The following is a 12,500-nucleotide window of genomic DNA, read 5'->3' as shown; positions in this document are numbered from 1 at the left end:
AGTGGCTTCGATTTCAAACTCAAGAGTGCACCCTCACCAGCTGTTTGTTTCCCATTTGGAGAGAAATAATGTGTGGATGTCATTTCGGACATTTTGGCGCTCACGCGAAATGACACAAAGTCGGAGGGAAACAAAGTAGCCTCTCACTCGCTGCCTGTGGGTGGGAACCGGCTTAGGGCTGTCTGTCTGTCCATCTGTCTGTCCCTCGCTCCAATTGGATAAGGCCACACCGGCCCGGTGGCCAATCGTTGCCTCTTGTGGCGAGGTATATGTACGGCTCTCGAAGTGGCGAGCGGCTCATTCAGTTCTATATCGTGGAGCTCCGCCCCATAGGGGAGCTATGCTCCTAGTGGTTTACCCTCTGCCCTAAGGCAGATGCAGCCTGAAGCAAAATTATGCACACACCTACAGCCAATAGGAGTACAGGTGTCCCTATATAAGGAACCCCGTTCCCTCAATCTGCCTCCCATTATCTTCAGCGACTGGACTAGAATTGAAGAAGCCATAGAAGACTCAGGAAGATCTCGTCGTTGATATCCAGCCATCAACGTCTTCCTACAATGAGCACACCTAGCTTATCCAAGGTAAGCATTTAACAAAAGCTCTTTTCAGAGCTCAATGTCGCTGTTCCCCTTGGCGGCTGTCGACCCCCCCCGACACTGTTTCGTGGGTTGAGAGGCACAGCACGCCAGGGACAGCTTCATCAATCCCCCACTATGCGCCAGCTGCGCCCTCCTTTTTTGAAGGAGTGGAAGCAGCATTGGGCATTTTTAGGGAGGATATTCCTCTTGAGGATGTGCTATCAGTGTTAGTCTCAGCTGAGGCATCATCTGAGGGCACTGACTCAGGAGATGACAGGGCTATTGGGGAAGAAATGAATATTCTATTGGAACAATTCATTACACTGACCCAGATGTTTAACACCCCTTTTCCTTCGGGAAATTGTGAGGTCATTACATCCCTGGATGATGACGCCACAGCCTCTCTGTGCCTGAATTCTCAGGTCTCATTGAGTGGGCTGCTAAACAGCGGGAGATTAAGCTGCCCCCCATTCCCTCCAACCCGGAAGTGGATATGAGGAAGGGCGGCCGTTACTCTCGCTACAGCTTGGCGTCAGACGGCGGCCTCCAGCAGCAAGGGAGCGGGCCTCGCCCCCCCCCTGCAGCGCCAGAGGTGCCGGCGAGAGAGGTCATTAAAGCGTCATCCTGGCATCACCCGAAGGGCGGCCAGAAGAGACGCCGTTTATGACAGGCGAGGGGGAGAGAACGGAAGACGGCACAGCGCCTGCTGTGACCGAGCCCACTGTCCCCCCCCACTCTACCGTTGAGTGTATGGAGGAGAATGTTTTTTGTTGATGTGTGTAATAAAGAGTTGGCTCTACTTGACACTGTCAAGAAAGAGCCCCCTTTTCCATAATACATCCGAGAGCGTTCGACCTTCCTCACTCTCGCTCTCTCTCTTACCACTATGAGTGCAGCTCAGCCCACCATGGTGCGTTGCTGAATGCACACATAAGGCAGGTATATAAAAGGTATTAAGTGTACCTTATAGGACCTCACTTTACAGACTCCTAGGAGTGCCGTAGTGAGTGTCTCACATAGCAGGCTGCAGTCTCAGCCAGATAATGGCATGATGACGCGACCGCTATCCGGGACGGCGCTCTGTCTCAGGCTAACGCCTCAGTCAGTGCAGTTCAGACCCGTGCTGCGTTCACGGAGGGCCTGATTACTACGGTTACGGGCGTAACCACGTATCGGCGCCCCCGTTTCTCTCAGAACGCACTGATAATAACCACATTGGGGGTGGCGCACTATCACAGACTAAGGTCTCTGTTAGTACGACCCAGACCCATGCTGCGTTCAAGAAGGGCCCGATTACCACGGTCACGAAGGTGCCCAGTGTATCGGCGCCCCCACCTTTTCCTGAACGCGCCCAGGCTCACCACACTGAGTGTAGTTCAGCCCACCAGGGGTGCAGAGCTGAACGCACACAGGAGGTGAAAGGAGGAATAATACCTAGACGCCGTCTTGGTTTATCTCAAAGAGAACTCACATTACAGACTCCAAGGAGTACTGTAGTGAGTGCCTCTCATAGCAGGCTGCAGTCTCAGTCAGGAGACATGATGACGCAGCCGCTAGTTGGGGATGGCGCACTATCGCAGACTAAGGTCTCGGTTAGTGCGATTCAGACCCATGCTGCGTTCACGGAGGGCCCGATTACCACGGTGACGAAGTTTCCCAGTGTATCGGCGCCCCCACTTCTTTCTGAACGCGCTAATACTCACCACACTGAGCGTAGTTCAGCCCACCAGAGGTGCAGAGCTGAACGCACACAGGAGGTGAAGGGAGGAAAGATACCAAGACACCGTCTTGGCTTATCTCAGGATACCTCACATTCAGCAGGCAGCTGTCTCTGTCCCAATGTGACATGAAGACGCAGCCGCTAGCCGGGAATGACGCCTTGCTGCAGGCTAATGCCTCAGTCAGCGCAGATCAGACCCGTGCGACGTTCACGGAGAGCGGGAATACCAGGGTTACAGGTATAACCAAGGTATGGACGCCTCCGAATTATTCTGAACGTGTCAATGCCCATGGCTATGAGCGCAGCTCACCACATATTGAGTGTGTCGTTGAACAGTCGCCTAAGACCAGTAAAGAGGCATTGTGGCACCACCGTGTGGTGTCAGTCAGAGATCACACCTTTCAGATTCTATTGAATTCTGTAAAGGATGAGTCTCATGTTAAGCGGCAGTCTCAGTCAGACAATGACATGATGACGCAATCGCTTTCCGGGCAGAGCGCTCTGTCTCAGGCCAGTACCTCAGACAGCGCAGTTCAGACCCGTGCTGCGTTCCTGGAGGGCAAGATTACTGGAGTTACGGTCGTAACCAACGTATCAAAGCCCCCGACTCACCCAGAACGAGCTGACGTATCCTCTCCCTTTCAAGGGGGGCCCGACTTGGGCTATTCCACCAACCCAGTGCTGGGGAATAGCGGCGGCGAGGGCCATAGAGGAATACAGGTCCTTCCTACTGGACGCACCACAGCTTCGTGCGCACCCGCTGTCTCTGCATTGCTGGCAGTGGCGTCGAAGCTGTACCCTCTCACGCTGGCTAGAACAGACGTTAGAGAAGGGTTATGCCCTCCAATTCCATCGGACCCCACCCCCGTTCAAGGGAGTGGTGGAAACGGTGATGAAAACGCCAGACAAAGTAGCCGCTCTGAGATCAGAGATTACGGAACTTTTGGCGAAGGAGGCGGTCACAGTAGTTCCCCGAGAGCAAAGGAACAAGGGGCTTTACTCGCCCTATTTCCTAGTGCCAAAAAAGACGGGGGGAGTGAGGCCGATTTTGGATTTACGCATTCTCAACGAGAGCATAACCAAACGGCCCTTCCGAATGCTGACGACAAAACGCCTACTGGAATGTGTTCAGAAGGGAGATTTTTGTACAAGCATAGACCTAAAGGACGCGTACTTTCATGTGCCGATACAATCGCGCCACAGAAAGTTTCTGCGGTTCGCCTTTCAAGGGGTGGCGTACGAGTTCACGAGGATGCCGTTTGGGTACGCCCTGGCACCTCGAACGTTTTCCAAATGTGTGGAGGCGGCATTGGAACCGCTGCGTCGTCAAGGGATAAGGCTATTAGCCTACCTAGACGACCTGCTGATTCTCGCCCCGTCAGCAGAGCTGGCGTTCACACACACGACACAGACAGTGATTCATCTCACGCGTCTGGGGTTTGCTGTGAATTGGAAAAAGAGCGCACCCTGGCCCAGTCATCAGATTGTCTACCTGGGACTACAGCTAGACACTGTAATGATGAGGGCGCGAATTTCGGACCCTCGAAGGGCAGCATTGTTACTAGCCCTGAGGAAGTGTCGTCCGAATCACACAGTAACGGCGCTATCGATCATGTCACTTTTGGGTCTCATGTCGGCAGCCCACTCTGTGGTCCCGCTAGGGCTTCTGCACATGCGCAAAGCACAGCGGTGGTTCGCCCAACTAAGACTAGACCCAGTGCGTCAACGTCATCGGTTGGTGGTGGTTCCTCTCTCGCTAAGAGCAGACCTGGACTATTGGCGGAACCCGTGCGTTCTCACGCACGGAGTCCCGATGGGCAAGGTGTCATCCTACATTCCAGTGTTTACAGATGCCTCTCTGACTGGATGGGGAGGGACATGTCAGTCTCAAGCGATAGGAGGTGCATGGCCTCAATCAGGTCGTCACATCAACCTCCTAGAGTTGGAAACGGTGCGACTGGTCTTGACCCACTTCGCGTCTACCCTTCGGGGTCGCGATGTGTTGGTCTGGTCAGACAACCGAACCACAGTAGCTCACATAAACCGCCAGGGAGGGGTCAGGTCTCCTGCCCTTCATCGGGCGGCAGTGGAATTGTGGCTGTGGGCTCACAAGCACCTTCGCTCGTTGAGAGCAGCACACATTCCGGGCTACTTGAACGTAGGGGCAGACCTCATGTCAAGAGGGGGTCCTCGAGACGACGAGTGGTGTCTGCACCCGGACATTGTTCTACAGATTTGGGAACAATTCGGGAGAGCCGAGGTGGACCTGTTCGCGTCACGTGTGAACGCGCAGTGTCCCCTATGGTTCTCTCTGAGAAACCAGGACGAACCGCCATTGGGAAGAGACGCATTCGCGCACTACCTGTGGCCGAAAGTTCTCCTGTATGCATTCCCTCCGCTGTCTTGCATTCTCCCACTGCTAGCCAGGGTGAGGTCAGAGGAGCTGTCAGTGATACTGATAGCGCCCGATCGCCCGGGGGCTCCGTGGTTTGCAGAGATGAGTCAGATGTTGATTGCGCCACCCTGGCCAATTCCACATCAACGAGACGCGTTGACTCAGGCGGGAGGCTCGATAGGGCAATGGCCCATAATCGGCCAACCACTGAAGGCTTGGTTCCTGAATGGGACAGGTTAAAGCGCCGTGGGTTGTCTGATGCAGTGATCAGAACAATACAGGGCGCAAGAGCCGGTTCCACTTCTAGGGTGTATACCAGCAGATGGAACGTTTTCTCACGATGGTGTGATACACAGGACGTGGACCCCATGAGCTGTCAGGTAGAGAGTGTGCTCTCATTCCTACAGTCTATGTTTGATAAGCAGAAATCGCCCTCCACTATTCGAGTGTTTGCAGCGGCAATTTCAGCTGGTCATGAAGGTTTTAACGGAAAAAGTGTTTTCAGTCACCCTTTAGTGAAACGTTTCCTATTGGGAACGCAACGGCCTAGGCCAAGACCTAGAGCTACGCTGCCCAAGTGGGATTTGGCATTGGTTCTCGAAGCGCTATGTAAGTCGCCGTTCGAGCCATTGAATCAAATACCCCTCAAGATGCTGTCTATCAAGACGGCGCTGTTGCTCACCTTGACTACTGCTAAACGAGTCAGCGATTTGTGTGCACTGTCGACGAGACCCGACTGCCTTGCCATTAATGGCGATTTGAGCAGAGCGGTGTTACGTCCTAACCCGGCATTTGTGCCGAAGGTTATTAACAGTGCATATAGATCGCAGATCGTGGAATTGTGGGCTTTTCATCCCCCTCCCCATGGGGAGAGGAGTGAGGAAAAGCTTCACTGTCTGTGCCCAGTACGCGCTTTGGCGTGTTACGTTAGGCGCACAGCGGCGGTTAGGTCATCGCCTCAGCTGTTTGTGTGTCACGGTGCGGCTGCATTGGGTAGACCACTTTCAAAACAGCGTTTGTCTCATTGGCTTTGTGAAGGCATTGAGACGGCGTACGAGGCGGCGGGGCAACAACCGCCTCAGGGTATTAGAGCGCACTCCACTCGTGGAGTAGCAGCTTCTACTGCTCCTTTCAGAGGAACAGAGGTAGAGGATATTTGTAGAGCAGCGTCATGGTCGACACCGTCTCCTTTTATCCGTTTCTATCTGTTGGATATGTCTTCTAACTCTTTGGCTCGGTCTGTACTCAGCGTGGCTGAAGGGAGATCATGAGCAGAATAGAGAAAGAAAGCAGGATTGTGAATAAGTTCATAAGTCCGCTTTTATTAGAAGTAACATATTATGGACATGTTTTCTAACTCTTTTGTTCGATCGAATTTCAGCAGAGCTGAAAGGCGTTCTTGAGCTAGAAAAGGAGGACAGAGCAGGACCTTGGACAGGTTCCAATCAGGTCCGCTCTGGTTAGGAAGACTTATGTCAAGAATAAGCCTTTTAAACTCCAATCTCGATTGCACTCAGCACAGCTGAAGGGGAATCTTGAGGTAGAGGAGGGAGAAGCAGGATGATAGACTGGTCTCTATCAGGTCCGCTTCGGATGAAGAGCATATTCTGTGGCATGTCTCCTGGCTGACAGTGTCAGCATATAGAAACATGTATTGAGTGGACAGAATGTGAGGTCATCTATCTGAGGTTCAGTTTAGTATGACTGGTATATTTTGTTCCATAGAATATTGAGGCACGGCTATCTGCTAGTCAGATTAGCACGGCGTCTATTCTATTGATCTGCCCAATAGCCATTGACATTGTCATTGAGCTAGATGGGGCGGGTCTATAACCGATGACGCGGTATATTGTGACGCCCTGATGGGTTTTTAGTCGCAGTACTGCGGGAATTGGTTGCAGCCATTGCTGGGCTTGACCTTTTCATTTTTTAATGGGAAGTGTTAGGCTCGGCAGGGAGTACATTTTGGAGCGTTTCGCTCCGCCTTAAACCACTAGGAGCATAGCTCCCCTATGGGGCGGAGCTCCACGATATAGAACGATTAGTTACCGGAGTGTAACTCCAGTTCTATGAGTGGAGCGGAGCCCCATAGGACTTAAGGCCCTACCGACCCTCTCTAGTCTCGCTGAAGATAATATCTCGGGAGGCAGATTGAGGGAACGGGGTTCCTTATATAGGGACACCTGTACTCCTATTGGCTGTAGGTGTGTGCATAATTTTGCTTCAGGCTGCATCTGCCTTAGGGCAGAGGGTAAACCACTAGGAGCATAGCTCCCCTATGGGGCTCCGCTCCACTCATAGAACTGGAGTTACACTCCGGTAACTAATCGACTTTCTGTGACTTTCTCAAGCTACCAATATGAGCGGAAGAGGCAAAACCGGAGGCAAGGCCAGGGCGAAGGCAAAGACCCGTTCATCCCGTGCTGGCCTCCAGTTCCCCGTGGGCCGTGTGCACAGGCTGCTGCGCAAAGGCAACTACGCCGAGCGTGTGGGCGCTGGCGCACCAGTCTACCTGGCCGCCGTACTCGAGTACCTGACTGCTGAGATCCTGGAGTTGGCCGGCAACGCTGCCCGTGACAACAAGAAGACTCGTATCATCCCCCGTCACCTGCAACTGGCCGTCCGTAACGACGAGGAGCTGAACAAACTGCTCGGCGGTGTGACCATCGCTCAGGGTGGTGTGCTGCCCAACATCCAGGCAGTCCTACTCCCCAAGAAGACCGAGAAGGCAGTCAAAGCCAAGTAAATTCGCTACTGCGACTTCAACTTGACTACTCAACCCCCAAAGGCTCTTTTAAGAGCCAACCACCTAGCTCTCCAAAAGCGCAAAGTACCTTTCTATGACCGCAATACATTGAGTGGGTGTATACACAACTATTTCGACATTCTGTGCCCACATGAGGCCTTGCATGAACAACAACACCTACTTGGCCTCATTTGCCATAGCAGGCTAGCATTAGATGATACGTGCCTATAAGCTGTCACTCTTGACTTTGGCGACTATTATTGCGCGTAAAGGGCCGGCGGCGTCCTATTGCGCGCGCACCGGGAGTTTGAGTTTTGGAGAGGCCGGGCCTCCCGTCCAATGGCCAACGGAGGAGGCCTGCGAAACGGGCCAATCGGGGTGGTGGGGAGATGGTGTCCAATCAGCAGGCGCCACTGCCGGCTTTATAAACTTCACATAGGCATTTCGAGGCTATACTCCCGACTGTCAGAGCAGCGCCATGGCCAGAACCAAGCAAACCGCTCGCAAATCCACCGGTGGCAAAGCCCCCAGGAAGCAGCTCGCCACTAAGGCTGCTCGCAAGAGTGCCCCGGCCACCGGCGGTGTGAAGAAGCCTCACCGTTACAGGCCCGGCACCGTGGCTCTGAGAGAGATCCGTCGTTACCAGAAGTCCACTGAGCTACTCATCCGCAAGCTGCCCTTCCAGCGCCTGGTGCGAGAAATCGCCCAGGACTTCAAGACCGACCTGCGCTTCCAGAGCTCCGCCGTGATGGCCCTACAGGAGGCTAGCGAGGCTTACCTGGTCGGCCTGTTCGAGGACACCAACCTGTGCGCCATCCACGCCAAGCGGGTGACCATCATGCCCAAGGACATCCAGCTGGCCCGCCGTATTCGCGGAGAGCGCGCATAAATGAGGATGACCTGAACTCGAATATCCCCCAAAGGCTCTTTTAAGAGCCACCTCCATATTTCCATCAAAAAGGCACAATTGTTCCATGTATACACGCACCTCTACATTAGCCACCATGTATGTTGTTCACTAACACGTCTAAAAGCTACGTATTGCACCTTTTTAGTTGCCTGAAGTCTAGCTTCAATGTTTGTGTGTGTGTATATACACAACCATCTGGCATCATCCACTTCCTTTGAACTATATAGTAACACAGTAAAATGCTTTACAAAGGAGGGGAAAAAGAAACGAGTGATAATATAGGCCGAATAGTAACAAGAATTGTGTTCAGATGAATAATTGACACTATTAGTTGTGTGTAATAATAGCCTTGCATGCAGTCCAGAAAAAACATTGCATGCCAACTTACTTTGAAAGTCCCATGTTGCAGTGCTGCTGAGAGACTCATGCAGAGGCCCAAACTTTACAATGGAGCACGGAGGCCATCTTGTGGTTAAATGTGGGTACTGCACCTCATGGTGAGTCCCTTTCAGCATTTGCTCTTTAGGCCAGCGTTTCCCAAACGCGGTCCTGGGGTCCACAAGGGGTGCGCGTTTTGCGTTTTGCCCTAGCACTCCACAACTGATTCTAATACTCCCAGCTTGATGATGATGAGTTGATTATTTGAATCAGCTGTGTAGTGCTAGGGCAAAAACTCCCAAAATGTGGCCCGAGTTTGGGAAACCCTGCTTTAGGCTAATACTAGCCTATTAGGATGACTTGGTTCGATCGCTTTAATGGCAACTGCTGAACTCTGGTTTCACTAATTACTTGTCCCAGGTCACCATTATGAATCCAATAGCAAAACAAATGTTTCAAAATAGCTCAATAGTGAAAAAAGGCCAGGAAATGATGGGTTCTCAGCAATATTTCACCAACAACCAATCACTATTCACGCATAGACATTAGGATCATCAACAAATATTCCTAAGTCATACTACAAAAGGGTTGTAACGAAATGGATTTGTCTGTTCAATGCAAGTTCAACGTCAAAGAAAAAGTGCATCACCACAACAAACGTGTCTTTAGATACACTGTAAAAAATGACTTTGTGGAATGTACTCAAGCTATTACAGTCAACAAAAGCACACGTCATATTGTTGAGTAGATCTTTTTGCTTGTTTTTATGAGTAGATAAGCTTGAGTAAGTTGAGTTGATGTGGTCCAATACATTGAGTAAAGATGATAGAGACGTAAAAAGGATTATATTACGTTGATTCGACTCAAATAGACATTGTGTTATTTTACCTGAATGATTCATCCTATTATGTATTTAGACCAACTTACTTTGGATTCACTCAATCACATCCCTTAAGAGAAAAGGTATCCGGACACCGGGAATCCATTTATTTAAACATCAACGGTTTGCAAAACATCTGTTATTATGAGTTGACAAATTACGTAATTGCAATCAACACTGCAGGTAAATCATGATTGCTGCAGGTAGGCAACACCGTAGAAATAGGAACTACAACACTAACAACAAGTGACATTTACTCCTGATGTACTGACTGACCTGTTGCAACCTCTACAACCACTGTGCTTATTATTTGACCCTGCTGGTCATCTATGAACGTTTGAACATCTTGGAGAAAAATGTGTGAAACCACTGCCTATATGAGGAGCTGTCGTTGTTTGTTTTATTACCACATACTTATGGAAATTGCACCGGTTGAGAGATGATGGCTCTCTTGTGCCTACGGTGAAGGGTACTTCTGATCCAGCAGGTGGTGCTAAGATCCCTCCCTATATGACTTGAATGATGAGTTGATTTATTCCTTATAGCTCCTAATGATTTTAAGGCCAGTGTTGGCAAACATTACTTGTGCTCCAGCAGGTGGCCATGACATCCCTCCCTATATGACTTGACTGACCAGTTAGTTGATGGACTCCTTATAGCTCCTAAATTTAATGATTTTAAGGCCAGTGTTGGCAAACATGACTTCTGCTCCAGCAGGTGGCCATGAAATCCCCCCCTATATGACTTGACTGACCAGGTAGTTGATGGACTCCTTATAGCTCTTAATGATCTCAAGTGTCTGTGTTTTTATGTGGTTAGGAGTTTTGCTCACTGCGTGTCCCCCTTCCATTTCAGTGTTTCCCAACTCCAGCGGTAGAGTAGGCTACCCCCAACAGGACCCATTTTTCTTGTAGGCCTGGACAGCCACAGCTGATTGAACAACCTGTCACCTAAATTACCAAGTCCTCAATGAGTAGAATCAGGTGCAACAACAACAACAACAACAACAACAACAACAACAATATGAGGAGAGGGACACAGTGTACTAGCTGATCTCCCAGTTGTCACAGTTTGGCCTTGTGTTCCACATAGCCTATATCAGTATTTGAGTATGTTTCCCGCGCACGTTAGTTGCTTTCACGTCATCTTTGAAATCGCTCCTCCCTAGTCCCCTAGAACGAGCGCCCTCCCCTTTGCAACGCCTCCGAACATATAACAGAGGCGCGCTTTCTGTGCCGCCGGCCTCAATCAGGTCGACCAAACGCAGATAATAGCGCACCGCGCACCGGCGCTGAAATCATTCATTCACTTGAACTCAACTAGCGAACACACCATGTCCGGAAGAGGCAAAGGCGGCAAGGGACTCGGAAAAGGAGGCGCCAAGCGTCACCGCAAAGTTCTCCGCGATAACATCCAGGGAATCACCAAACCCGCTATCCGCCGTCTGGCTCGCCGCGGCGGCGTGAAGCGTATTTCCGGTCTGATCTACGAGGAGACCCGCGGTGTCCTGAAGGTGTTCCTGGAGAACGTGATCCGTGACGCAGTCACCTACACCGAGCACGCCAAGAGGAAGACCGTTACCGCCATGGACGTGGTCTACGCTCTGAAACGTCAGGGACGCACCCTGTACGGTTTCGGCGGTTAAACCCACTCTCTTCGGAACCTCAACACCCCGACTCGAACCCAAAGGCTCTTTTAAGAGCCACCCACATCCGCTTAAAATGGGCCCATTCCATGTAGTGTTATATATAACAACAAATGTTTAGTATGCAATTTAGTAAGAAAGTATGAGCCACTTCGAGTGGACAGGGAGTATTAATTAGAGGATTCTAATGTCCCGTCCACTTTTAGCGCACAGAGGGAGGCCTATATCTGACAGTGGCAAAGTGTAAGAACGTTATTATTTTGGGTCAAGCAATAGTGGAATTTGGACAACATAAAGCCACCACGAGTCGGTAGACGTGGCTCGAAAAGAGGGGGACAGCGCGCACACACACACACACACAGTCCAAAATGGGAGCCCTATGTCTGACGGTGCCAAAGTGGGCAATTCTATCACCAGCATTATTTGGCACAACAATCGTGCCATTTGGACACCTATTAAAGCCCCCCTTTTGAAACACACAATTCCCCATCGGTCACAGAGCATAGGCTATAGAGAGGAGGGAGGGAGGGAGGGAGGGAGGGAGGGAGGGAGGGAGGGAGCAAGCAAGCAGGGGAGTGTCTACGGCCGCTGACTTTGCTTAGCTTCCTCTTCATAAGACGGGTAAGCGCCCTTCACCCCCTCATTCGTTTCTGAGAAGCAACGAGACATCATCATGCCCGAGCCAGCAAAGTCAGCGCCCAAGAAGGGCTCCAAGAAAGCCGTCACCAAGACCGCAGGGAAGGGCGGCAAGAAGCGCAGAAAGTCCAGGAAGGAGAGTTACGCCATCTACGTGTACAAAGTCCTGAAGCAGGTCCACCCCGACACCGGCATCTCCTCCAAGGCCATGGGAATCATGAACTCCTTCGTGAACGACATCTTCGAGCGTATCGCCGGAGAGTCCTCTCGCCTGGCCCACTACAACAAGCGTTCTACCATCACCTCCAGGGAGATCCAGACCGCGGTGCGCCTGCTGCTCCCCGGTGAACTTGCCAAACACGCCGTGTCCGAGGGCACCAAGGCCGTAACCAAGTACACCAGCTCCAAGTAAACAGCGCATTTGGACTGCTCTACTAACCCAAAGGCTCTTTTAAGAGCCACCCACTCTGTCAGTAAAAAAAGCAATTCCATCGCCACCGAATGAATGCGTAGGTAGGCTGCGTTACATTGTATCATTGTTTAATGGGCGGCGCGCGCCGCCTCGGAGAGCGGCTACATTGTATCATTGTTTAATGGGCGGCGCGCGCC

The 12,500-nt window shown here is 51.3% G+C and overlaps 3 protein-coding genes across 3 annotated transcripts in view; all 3 read left to right on the top strand.

Moving 5' to 3' along the window:
* The window catches only part of LOC311113691 (histone H1-like), a gene marked incomplete at both ends in the record, with an annotated part of 17,881 nt that overhangs the window by 1,101 nt on the left and 4,280 nt on the right, over positions 1–12,500 (top strand). The gene's annotated exons all lie outside the window — the stretch shown is intronic.
* Positions 7,056–7,442, top strand: LOC311113452 (histone H2A; the record flags this gene model as incomplete). The annotated part of the gene is made up of 1 exon (XM_084156666.1): positions 7,056–7,442. One exon carries the CDS (start codon positions 7,056–7,058, stop codon positions 7,440–7,442), a length of 387 nt encoding a protein of 128 aa, XP_084012792.1.
* LOC311113419 (histone H2B) lies at positions 11,929–12,303 on the top strand (the record flags this gene model as incomplete). Its single annotated transcript, XM_084156629.1, has 1 exon — positions 11,929–12,303. One exon carries the CDS (start codon positions 11,929–11,931, stop codon positions 12,301–12,303), a length of 375 nt encoding a protein of 124 aa, XP_084012755.1.

The sequence above is a fragment of the Coregonus lavaretus genome (assembly GCF_964263955.1).
Source record: "Coregonus lavaretus genome assembly, chromosome: 40".
Taxonomy (NCBI): domain Eukaryota; kingdom Metazoa; phylum Chordata; class Actinopteri; order Salmoniformes; family Salmonidae; genus Coregonus; species Coregonus lavaretus.
The sequence above is the reverse complement of the archived record's forward strand: the minus strand, read 5'-3'. Positions and strand labels throughout refer to the sequence as shown.